The 12,324-nt window shown below is 39.8% G+C and overlaps 2 protein-coding genes across 2 annotated transcripts in view; both read right to left on the bottom strand.

Moving 5' to 3' along the window:
• LOC119499822 (trace amine-associated receptor 13c-like) overlaps window positions 1–12,324 on the bottom strand; it is a 978,627-nt gene that overhangs the window by 256,285 nt on the left and 710,018 nt on the right. The gene's annotated exons all lie outside the window — the stretch shown is intronic.
• Window positions 1–12,324, bottom strand: part of abcb6b (ATP-binding cassette, sub-family B (MDR/TAP), member 6b) — a 29,795-nt gene that overhangs the window by 12,980 nt on the left and 4,491 nt on the right. The window contains exons 5-14 of the mRNA XM_037790104.1: window positions 11,180–11,295; window positions 10,959–11,080; window positions 9,980–10,089; window positions 9,633–9,698; window positions 9,295–9,420; window positions 8,876–8,952; window positions 8,478–8,541; window positions 6,552–6,637; window positions 6,232–6,289; window positions 4,841–4,945 (exon numbers count right to left, since the gene is read on the bottom strand). Coding sequence (XP_037646032.1) covers window positions 4,841–4,945; window positions 6,232–6,289; window positions 6,552–6,637; window positions 8,478–8,541; window positions 8,876–8,952; window positions 9,295–9,420; window positions 9,633–9,698; window positions 9,980–10,089; window positions 10,959–11,080; window positions 11,180–11,295 — 930 coding nt within the window. The remainder of the gene's footprint in view (window positions 1–4,840; window positions 4,946–6,231; window positions 6,290–6,551; window positions 6,638–8,477; window positions 8,542–8,875; window positions 8,953–9,294; window positions 9,421–9,632; window positions 9,699–9,979; window positions 10,090–10,958; window positions 11,081–11,179; window positions 11,296–12,324) is intronic.

Raw genomic sequence — 12,324 nt, 5'->3', positions numbered from 1 at the left:
AAAGAAAAACAAGCTTTTTTGCTTTCAAGATTTCTAAGTATGTTGCTGAAAAGCACTTGATTTAACTGTGCCATTTTGGATTATGTGTAATTTGGAAATTCTGTTGTAAAATTAGAGCAAGTGAAGCATGACATGACTCCAGGAAATCACTGCACCCGGCCAAGAACTAGTCCAGCACATAACCTCTCACAAGACGGCAATCTGACATTACAAGAATACGAATACAAGTATTTGACAAAATACACAACTATTCCTTTAATAATTTGTCTCTTGAGTAACTCTCTGTTCCGCTCTAACCCTGCAGTGATTCAGCATATAGTTATTTTTCAATAGTTATTGCTCTTTACTGACAAACAGGAAGATGTGTCATAGAATAATAAGGAACTAAACTAAATAGAAACTGCTGTTTATATCTCTTAAAATCTAAAAAAACACCTGACGGACACCTTAAAAAACCTACAGATTAGTCACACCAGCACTCAGCTATCAGCCTGCAGTGTTAGGGCCGGCAGAGTCGGACTCATCAGAGCTTCACCACATGTGGCTGCCATATGTAGGGACAAACAGAGTGGCAGAGGACCGACCGGTGGGCCAGAAGCAAAACAAACAGGTCCATGAGACTGAGCTGTGTTGCAGTAAAGTAAAGAACTGGACACGCTTTTGCAGAAGGAAGCAAATAAATTACAATTTCAAATGTGATTACACATTTACAGATCATTTTACACACTCACAAATCACATTTAGTGACTAAGATGACAACTCTCTACGCACTTTTGAAATAATTGAACTATCGTAATAAATAAAACACTTGGCTAACTGCGACTGCCTTATATTAGTTTGAACTGAATGCACTTTTGCACAGAACGAGAACTGTTTGTCCCCTGTGGTTAGAATTACTTCATGGTCAGTACGGGGAGGAGGAACGATAGCAGTGATCAATAACTCTCTAAATGTAGGACATATGGCCATGTGAGTAATGCATTAAGACATATATTCAGGGAAAAATCTGGACCTTTAAACTGTCAAAAAGAGAAGATCCTACAATCAAGAAGCAGCTGTGTGCAACCAGCAGAACATGTTTCTGTGAACTCCCAGATTCAGCTGGAACATGTGGACAGCATCATTGAATTCATTAAGAATCAGTTATTAAACTAACCCATCACTGCCGCCTGTCATCGCATTAAAAGTAGTTTGGTGAACATTTCAATCTGCAGTAGATAAAAAAAAAATGTTAAGCAAAACTCAGCTTACATGAAAGGTGAACTTTTAACTACGTGTATGACGAAAGAGAAGCAACCTTGAGATGAAGCTGCAAACTTAAAAAATGCTACGGTCAGTTTTTGTCAAACTACATGAAACGCATTTTTGATTCTTTGACAGCATCGTTCAGTCTGTTGTCCATGTTTTTGTCTTAGACATTTAACCTTTTCACAGTTTGTTATCAGTTCATGGAAGTTAATTAACATTTTAGTTGCCTAAAAATTTCTTATTCAGCGATCGGTTGCACTTAGCTCCACCCTCTCCTGTCACTTCAAGATGGCGACGGCCGAAATCAGTCCACAGTCAGTCAGTCCACAAACCAATGGGTGACGTCACGTTGACTACATTCACTTCTTATATACAGTCCATGGGACAGAGTGAGTTCTATATGTTATAATTAACTTTCATGAACTGAAAACACACTGTGAAAGGGTTAAAGGTGTAAGACGAAAACTCGGACAACTCCCAGACCGGACAACACCGTGGTAGTGACCTGTCAATCACAAGGTAGCCTCGCCCTAAGCATCCCCTGCTTTATGGTCTATCTGACTCTAAATGGGATCATAATTTACTAAATGAACATCATGCTGTATTGAAGAAGACTTGAAACTAGCGATTGAGACCATAAACTCATGTTTACAATGTTTACTGAGGTAATAAATCAAGAGAGAAGTAGGCTCATTTTCTCATAGACTTCTATACAATCAGACTTCTATATGCAACCAGAGGAGTCGCCCCCTGCTGGCTGTTAGAGAGAATGCAGGTTTAAGGCACTTCAGCATTGGCTTCACTTCTCACAGACCTAGAGGTAGCACACTGGCCAGAATCAGTCCAGCTGTTTCCCTCTGTTTACAGTCTTTATGCTAAGCTAAGCTAATATTACGTTTTTTTGTTTTGCATCCGGTGGAATTGCACTGTACTCAGCCCATCTCACCATACTGACTCATTTTTACCAGGTGAGCATCATTAATGCTTGTTAAGTTGGACGTTGGTTGTTTTACTGGGTGAAACAGGCCAATGAGTCCTCCGATAGTGACACATTAAAATAGTATTTACAGAGTAAACCGTGAAAAGCACAGCAGATTTTAATTGAGCGACGAAAGGAAATATGCGAAACAGATGGTGTGTAAAATCCGCTGGCATCAAAGCACAACACTTCATCCTCGTCCTTCTCACTCTCGTTCTGTAACAAGGTGAAACTTTATGACCGCCTTTTGAGCCAAATTCCTTTTACAGTGATTCATTGCAAACACCTTTCACATCATTTCAACTGCGGTTCAGCTGTTTAAAGGACTGACCGCCTATGTTTAATAGTTCATTTCATTGTGTCAGTTCACTCTCACCTGCATTGTGGATAAAAAATAACTCACAGCTCATATAGCTATTAAACTTTATTGGCATTTATCTTTAGGATTTATTTGGGATTAGCACGGCCAGGCTTGCGTGCTGGAAGTGCTCTGAGTAGTATTTTCCTTTAATCATCAGGTGTTTCTTCCCGTTAACACGATCATATGCACCAAATGTTTTTCAGGGGATTTACCATTGACAATTAACCCTTAATGACCCACATAGACCCATATTTGTCTTTTTTTAGGGGGGTTACAGGGCGTCTTTAGGGGGAGATAGCAGGTCAACAGTAGATGTCACATAGAAGTGGTGTACATCATCTGAAAGCTGAGAACCTGAAGATTAATTAAAAATATATAAAGTAAATAACGTTGTTCTAGTCATAAATCTAAATACAAATTAACAAATTAATTAATTATACAATAAATTGTGAACTTATATAGGGGTTTAGAACATTATGATAGAAGTATATGATGTCCATCCCCATGCTCTATTATGTCTCGTAAGTTGTTGCAGCAATTTTGGGGTTGATACCATTTGTTACACAGATTTGGTGCTAAATTTAGCAAATTTTTTACTGCTCGAGAATTGATAAAAATTATCAATAATCCCTCTAAAACACCACATTAAGACACAAAGACCTTGAAGAACACCATAGAAAAAGCCATGCTGTGATTTGGGATCAAAAACGTTTGACATTTTGGAAATTTCTGCAAGAATTGCATTTTTTCGGCGATTGGATGGCGAGCACTTCTGTTGTGTAAACTGTTCAGAAACCCCCTTATTGTCAATCTAGCTAGAAAAGCCATCCATCCTCTGAATGCTCTAGGTCTCTAGTTTGCGGCTGTAAAGTTTCATGAGGCTGTGATTATCCTAGAGGTCACCACAGGTCATTTTATACAGTGAGGTCAAGTTTGACTACAATGAAATGGCTCCTATGGGGACTAACATCATCACACATGAATACAGTTGGGCTCATTGGATCCACAAGAGTCTCAGCTTTACAGTGATACCCAATTTATGTAATTCCAAGACTGTTTAGGGACCCCAGTATGCAGAAATATGAAATGTGAAGAAATACACCATTTTAGTACAGGCGAAAATAACACATTTATACTGCATTCAAAAAACTGCATGTGATTATCATAAAGTGGGCATGTCTGTAAAGGGGAGACTCGTGGGTACCCATAGAACACATTTTCATTCACATATCTTGAGGTCAGAGGTCAAGGGACCCCTTTGAAAATGGTCATGCCAGTTTTAAAGTTTTTAAAACGAGCCCGCTACAAATTTTGTAAGAAAAAAACTCCTATTAAACAGCTACACCTTGTTCACATTTACAGTTCTTACCGTCAAAACAACAGATACTTATAGAAAATAAAAAGGCCTTGATGCTGCGGTCTAACACAACAGAAATAATCCTTTAATGGACGGAGCTGAGGCATTTTACCACTTCCTTCTCCTCCTCCTCCTCCTCCTCCTGGAGATCCAGGGCTGATAAACAACAAACACTAAAACTGATGAAAGAGTCGACCACATGTGTGCATGCGTGTGCTGATTAAAACGGTCGTCCTGCAGTATAATTAAGCATAATCTTCCCCAGCCTGTTCATCTGAACAAGCATGTCCATCCTAATAAAACAGGTGTGCGTGTGTGCTTTTTGCTTTTTATTGAGATTTTTTATCATAAACAGATTTTATTTCTGCTACAACCGCATTAAACAGACTATCCTAAAACACACACACACACACACACATCTGGCGTCTGGACTCGTTGCTGCATTATTCAGGAACCTTTTACTATGATTTATTCACAGTGTGACTGGAGCTCACACACTCAGCCCAATGTGTGTGTGTGTGTGTGTGAGTGTAGACAGGAGAAGTGGAAGTCAAGGTGCGTGAAGTAAAGGCAACAGCAATGAAGAGTGAGAGACTGAAGAAAGATGAAGAGAGAATCTCAGACAAAACACATCACAACTGATGGTAAAAAGGGTTGCGACACTGGCTGCAGTTTAAAGGAATACTTGAAAAATTAAGGAAACATGTGTATTCACTTTCTTGCAGAGAATAGTTGAAAGGATCGATACCACTTTCATGTCTGTGCTCAATTTGCAGGCAATTAGCTTAGCACAAAGACTGGAAACAGGGGGAAACAGCTAGCCTGGCTCCGCCCAGAGTTCAATAATCCGCCTGCGTCACCTCTGATGTGTTTCATGTTGTTCACGTGTGTTTACCTTGGAGATGTCCTGCCCGTCGATGAGGATGCTGCCACTCTGAGGGTCGTAGAATCTGAACAACAGACGCAGGATGGAGCTTTTCCCTGATCCAGATGGACCGACCTGCACACACACACACCACACAAATTCTTGGAAAGCCCAGTCTCAACTTTTATTAAGTGTTTACGACACATTGCAGTCTGTTGATTTTTAAGGGTTTGTTCAAACAAAAAAACAAACAAACATAGTTTCTTACTTATCTAACCATGCACATTGTTTTGGTTTGATGTGTGTTGAGCAGGGCTGGGATGTAACTAGTACATTTACTCGAGTACTGTACTTCAATACTGTTTTGATGTACTTGTACTTTACATGAGTGTTTCCCTTTTATACTTCTACTCTACTACGATTCAGAGGGAAAAAAATTGGACTTTTTACTCCACGACATTTAAAATGTAATCAACAAATAAATTAGGATGTAATGTTACTGGTTAAGATAAAGACTTAATTGATCCTGGGGGTATTTCTACTAGGGCTGTCAAAGTTAACACGTTAACGCAAATTTGCTTTAACGCCACTCATTTCTTTAACGCATTAACGCAATCGATCTTTCGGAGGTTGTAGCGGGCTCAGTTTTATACTTTGATACTGGTATCCTAATGAATCCATTGGTACCAACCATGTCATACTAGCTTGTCGTGAAGGAGGTTAAATAACGCTCCAAACTTACGCTAAATTTTAGCGAGGAAAAACTGTCATGGCCATTTTCAAAGGGGTCCCTTGACCTCTGACCTCAAGATATGTGAATGTAAATGTGTTCTATGGGTACCCACGAGTCTCCCCTTTACAGACATGCCCACTTTATGATAATCACATGCAGTTTGGGGCAAGTCATAGTCAAGTCAGCACACTGACAGCTGTTGTTGCCTGTTGGTCTGCAGTTTGCCATATTGTGATTTGAGCATATTTGTTATACTAAATGCAGTACCTGTGAGGGTTTCTGGACAATATCTGTCATTGTTTTGTGTTGTTAATTGATTTCCAATAATAAATATATACATGTATTTCCATAAAGCAGCATATTTGTCCACTCCCATGTTGATAAGAGTATTAAATACTTGACAAATCTCCCTTTAAAATTAATTTTGAACAGATAAAAAATGTGCATTACTTTGCGATTAATCGTGATTAACTATAATCATGTGATTAAATATTTTAATTGATTGACAGCCCTAATTTCTACACTGAGGTATTACTACTTTTACTTAAGTAAAAGATCTGAGTACTTCTTCCACCACTGCTAGATACCACAAGAGGTATACAGTTAGTGAGAAAATATGCTATGTTGAAATTTGGTTATATTGACCAATTCAATTAGACTTGATAGACGATATATGTAGTAAACTTACCAAAGCGACTGTCTGCCCCGCCTCCACCGTAAAGGACACTTCCCTGAGAATCTCAGTGCTGCACACAAACACAAATAAAAGCAACAGTCAGGACATATTTCACGTAATCCCCTTTTCATCTCAGGGCTTCTTTTATTCCTGAAAGTGGTAGTCATCCTCCAGACAGCAGGTGATGGTAACAAGCTGTGATATGAAGCTTGACTTTCAAAATAAAAGCCCCAGAGGGGCCGAGGACGGTCTTTATGTACAACTGAATAAAATCAAAATATAGAAAAGTGGATTTTAAACTGCAAACAGGTTTGTTGTTGATGGCTACACACCCAGGCACGTAGCTGAAACAGACTCTGTCAAACTCCACCTGACCTGCTGTGAGCTGCAAGTCCTGTGCATCGTCGGCATCCAGAACCTGTGAGGAGGAGGAGGAGGAGGAGGAGGAAGAGGAGGAGGAGGAAGAGGAGGAAGAGGAGGAGGAGGAGGAGGAGAGATGGGGAAACCAGTGTAAGAGAGACAAGGAACACAGGAGGAGAGATGAGATTCTGTTTTTAATTTGTAGGTCAGAAAACATTCATAACAATCTCAACTCAAGATCCACCTACTCGCTTGTTCCGGTGCTTTCGACCGTTATCACATGGTCTTCATCAGTAGATGGAGTTTTGCTGTTTCCAACCAACTTTTACAGTACATCAACGTGGATGAAAGGTGCAAAGCATGATGTTAAGTTTGAACATCTGCAGTTCCATAACACCTCCATGTGATATGGTCAAAAGCTCTGGAGCAAGCAAGTGAGTGCACCTTGAGTTGAGATTACTATTTTTTTTGTCAGCTGCTGATTCCAACGTCAAAAATGAACTGTCAAACTCATGTAATCAGTAAAGTATATAGTACGGTTATTTTATTTTTCCCCCTTTCTCACTTGCTTCCTCCTTTCTTCCTTCATACCGTCCCTCCTTCTCGCCTTCTCCTCCCTTCCTTAAATATAAAATCATTAACTGATATTGTGATGTAATCATTAACATTTCTGAAATATTACAAAGTTTGACTGCAATTTGACGAATTAGCTTTTTGCGGTCCCTCTCTCATTTCGGACCTCCTCCTCTTCCTCCCTGACTCCTCCTCCTCCTCCCTGACTCCCCTCGCCTGCAGCTTCCCAAGCCAAAGAAAAGGGCCGCTGTGTTTTTAAGGTGCTCTAATGCTTTTGTCTACATTCATGTGGCTGTTTACCATATCAAGGGCCTGTGAATGTAGGAGCCTTTAGTGAGGCAGCCGGAGGACGCCTTTTCCCACCGAAACACACACACACACACACACACACACACACACAAAGTCAGACGTACACACACACAGACGTACACTCAGACTCTGTGTATGCGTACAAACACACAAACACACACACAAAGTCACACACAAACACTTGTTGATCTTCTAATCCGCTGACCTGTGACTGTGTGACTTTCTCTGTTTCCAAACACGACTGAAGCACAGCGATCAGATATTAACACTTTATGAGATTTTACTTTTTATTATCCATTTATGTGTAATTATTATATTTATTTAATATTTTATGATACACAAAGCTCTCTATATATTTCATTTCTGATTATGCTAATCTGTAATTATTCTCACTTTTTTACTTCACTTACTTCTTACTTTCTGCAAGAGAAATTGAGATCGTCTTAGCTTTTATCTAAACTAATCTGCACAAACTTTACAACAGTTTTCCTGCTTTTGCAATAGCAGTTTATTACTATTTAAGTTGATTTAAACATATGTATATATATATATATATATATATATATGTATTTTTACTTTTTTTTACTATATATATATTTTTTTTTTTACTATATATAGATATATAAATATATCAGGTAAAACTGTAATATTTGCCCAGTAATATTACAAGTAATGCTATTGAAAAATATAAAATAATAAATAATACATATAATATAATAAATGTCTCAAAAAATGTTAAATAATCTGTTTTCTAATTTAAAAAAAAAAAAAAAAGAATCAAGAATATCAAGAATATATTTTAAGCCAAAAATAGATAAAATGCTTCCATCCTGGACAAAAAGAAGAAGGTTGAGTTTTTTTTTTAGCATTTGCTCACATCACAATATTGACATGTTTTCTCTACGGGGAGAATGCATGCATTTGTTGACAAGGGGGAAAAAATATTTTGTTTAATAAACTTGCCTGTGATTAAATTAGCAACCTTCCAAATTAATAAGCATCTGCATTGTAATTACCTCCTTCTGCTCTGTCAACAGTGCCAGCATGTTCTCCATGTCAACAAATGCACTCTGGATCAGCCTGCAGAGACACATTATGCACAACCAGCATTATTAGATGCATAACAGTGGTACTGTAGTAACAGTAGTACTAGAAGGAGAAGTAGCAGCACGAGCTTTAGTAGCAGAAGTAGTCGAGGAATTAGTATTAGCAGTTTATCCATCTTTTTTTTATTATTAATCTAAAATGAATACATACTGTAATATAAACAAAACTATAATCTTGATTACCAGTTTCTTCCCATTACAGTTTTGACAATAATGTAATTAAATATTGGGCAAGAATCATAGATCTTTGTTTTCGTTTTGTTACAGGGGTCAGTGGCCTTCTGTACTGTACTGTGCATTCATCTCACCTGTAGTAGGTCCCAAACCAGTTCAGAGGAGTGTACAGCTGGATGATGTAGGTGCCAAACAGAACGTAGTCTCCAACCTGAGGGGAAAATAAACACGTACAGCTACTGAACATCACTGATCCTATAATAATCAAAGGATACTGTCAATTAGCCTCTCACTAGCAAGTGTTTCTCACACATTTTGGCCACTTGAGGGCAGCCGGACAAGCTCAGAACACACATTTGACGTATCATCATCTTATAAAGTTGTTATGGAGAAAGTGTCACTGAGGTCTGAGTTACTGAGGCCATGGCTAAGTCGTCCACGTTATGTCTGATTCAGGTCATGTCTGAGGTCACCGAGGTCAAGTCTGATAACTTGTATGTAGACTTATGATTTTGATGTTGGATTCTAATGTTTTTTTACTCTTCGCTGATACCTGGAATTGTCCGTCGGAGACCAGGTGGGCACAGAGCAGAGATCCAGCCAGCAGTCCTGATCCTATGATGACGTTCTGGGTTTGATTCAGCAGCGCCAGCGAGGCCGAGCTCTTCCACTCACAGTGCTACACAAACACATCCAACACACAGTTCGGTGAAAATAAAAGAAATATAGACGTAAAAAAAACCCTGAAGATTTGAAAATTGATTTGATTTTCTTTAACTGAAGCATGCCAGGTTTAGTAGAGTACTATACATCTACTTGTGACAAGAAGGTATTAGTTGTCTGTCTGCTATTAGCTGGTGTTTGGTACAGAGATGATGTTACTCTTCTTACTTGATATTTCAGAATGGCTTCCTCAAAGCAGCGGACTTCATAATCCTCAGCGCAGTAATATTTTACCTGTGAAAATAAATCAAATCCAGAGAGAGAAGACTGAAACAGCCTGAAATGACCATCTACTAACATTTCATATTAAAACTCTCTGAAACATCTGGAAAACACCGGAACATCACAAAACATCCCGGACGTCCCAGACAGCCAAACAGTACTTGTGTTTTCACAAGTACAACAGACCACACCTGGACACACCTGGATGTGATGTTGAATGTGGTCAGACATTCAACAGATTTATATCTTTAATAAATAGAGGAAACAAACAAGAAACGCGTGGCGATGTCTACCGTCTCAAAGTTGAGCAGTGAGTCTACGGCTCTGGACTTGGCGTTGTTGTCTTGATTGTTCATCTCTCTCCTGTACTTCGTCCTCCACTCTGTGATCAGGATGGTGACGGCTGCACACAAGAGTACAGTTAATCATTTTGGAGCTGTATTTGACAAGACTCGGATGTAAACAAGGATCTAAACACTGGATCTAAAAATATAGTGTATCATGTCTGTGTGTTCAGATTTGAGTTTGAGTCATGAGTTATGACTCTGCGAGCCAAATCAGCAGGGCAGACTGCAATAACTAACTCCCTGTTGCTTTTGCAACACCAGCATGCACCTGTCCCTTTCACCTCACAGTCTGAAAACCTCTTGGTTAAGGACTTTACACACCGGGGGCGTGACGAATAAACAGGCGTGTGACGAAAATACTCGCCTGCAAATATGATATGTCTAGGGCTTTTATTGTGGAAGGTACGAATGTAAAGACTTAGGGGTAACCCCGAAGTTGCGAAACTCTTGTGAGATGGTTAAGGTCAGGCATTGACCTAGTATGGTTAAGGTTAGGAAAGGTCATCAGGCAGCGAGTCTCACGAGAGTTTTCGCACATTTTCGCAACTTGTGGGTCACCTTCTTCTAGACACGACCTCTGGTCTGCACTGCCTTTGTCAAGGTTGAAAGGAATAATAAAGTTGGGCGCAACTCACATACAACCCGTTTCGCACAACGTGATTGGTAGATGCCGTCATATGAAAGCTCAGAAAATCATGTTGCTTTTTGACCACGTCATATTCCTGTTCTGTGATAAAGTATTCATGACAAAAACAGTTAGAAAATTACACTGACGTGCAAATTAATCGCAAAGAAAATACCCCCCGGGGTGTAAAGTCCTTTAGGGTGTAAGAATGTGAGATCTCATATAATCTGTCGAAATAATCACAATCTAATGAAGACCAGCACCGTGCACAGTAGCTCACACACACACACATTGACTCACTGAGGTAGAGGACCATGCAGGTGAAAACGATGAGTCCAAACCAGGCATTGAAGTAGGAGACGAAGTAGATGATGGCAATGATGATGTCACAGATGGTGGGAAGGATACTGAACAGGATGTAGCTAAAGACAGAAAACAACCACAGCTTATTACTCACCCACCACATGTGTGTGTGGTTGAGTAATTGAAGCCAGCTGAGGCTCCACCGCCTCCTGTCCTACCTCAGCAGGTTGTTGATGGAGGAAGTGCCTCTGTCGACGCTCCTCAGCACGTCTCCGGTGCGTCTCTCCAGGTGCCAGCGCAGAGACAAGCCATGCAGGTGGGAAAACAAATACACCTGAAGCGTGGAGGGAGGGGGGGACACAGAGAGACTTTAACTCATGCATCCAATGCAAGCAAAATTTAGTTTTTTCTTTGTTGTCGTACGACTTCGCAAGCATAAAATAATGACATATTCGAAAAAGCAATTACTGTCGGCTTTTGTTAACATGTTGCATTTATGAGCTTGAAGCAAACCATGGAGTCATAGAAAGAGTGGACAGAACATCTGGTTACGGTACAGAGATCATCTCTCCGGATTTAAGCCGCTCAGAGCACAGGTGTTTAAAGGTTGAGCTGTCGGGGGTGGCAGGTATCCACACACCCTGACCACGGGGGGCTCATCTAACAGAGTGGCGAGATTGTCTCAATACAACAGAGAAAGGAGGTTTAACCTGCCGAGACTCAGCAGAAGACCAAAGACAACTCAACATGACAGCTAGAATGCACATTCCTGTTGTTTTGTGAACCCAAAGAGGAGGAAGAAGAACAGATTGTCCAAGTGTGTTCCCAAATCTTTTACACATGTAAACTGCTTTGAGATTCACTTAGAGAGGATCTTATTACCACATGGCAATGTGTCACAGAGCAAAGGGAGACACTGCTGTGACTTATTACAGTTATTTCAACAGTCTGCTTGAACTGTTCATCTCCTGATTTACCTCTTTCCACATGGAATATAAAAGGGGAAACATTTTGTCTTATGCCGCCTTCTATATCATTTTCAGAATTAAAAGATGATTCTGAATTGGATCTTCGTGTAGTTTGGTTTTGGATTATAATGATATTGCTGTGATCTCAGAACAATTACCGCCTCGCAGTTGTATTCCTCCACCGGCCAGTCACGTTAGTTACATCCATGTCTGTCCAAAATGTCATCATTTTATCCTGATAGACATTCACATTCGTGTGAAATTGTCATAATTAGCGTATGAACTCTTGTGTTTAGGCCAAAAATGTGTTTTGCGAGGTCACGGTGACCTTTGACCAACAAAATCTAATCAGTTCATCCGTGAGTCCAGGTGGACGTTTGTGCCAAATTTGAAGA

This window comes from Sebastes umbrosus, chromosome 13 (genome assembly GCF_015220745.1).
Source record: "Sebastes umbrosus isolate fSebUmb1 chromosome 13, fSebUmb1.pri, whole genome shotgun sequence".
In the NCBI taxonomy this organism is placed as follows: domain Eukaryota; kingdom Metazoa; phylum Chordata; class Actinopteri; order Perciformes; family Sebastidae; genus Sebastes; species Sebastes umbrosus.
This window is presented reverse-complemented; position numbering and strand designations above follow the sequence as displayed.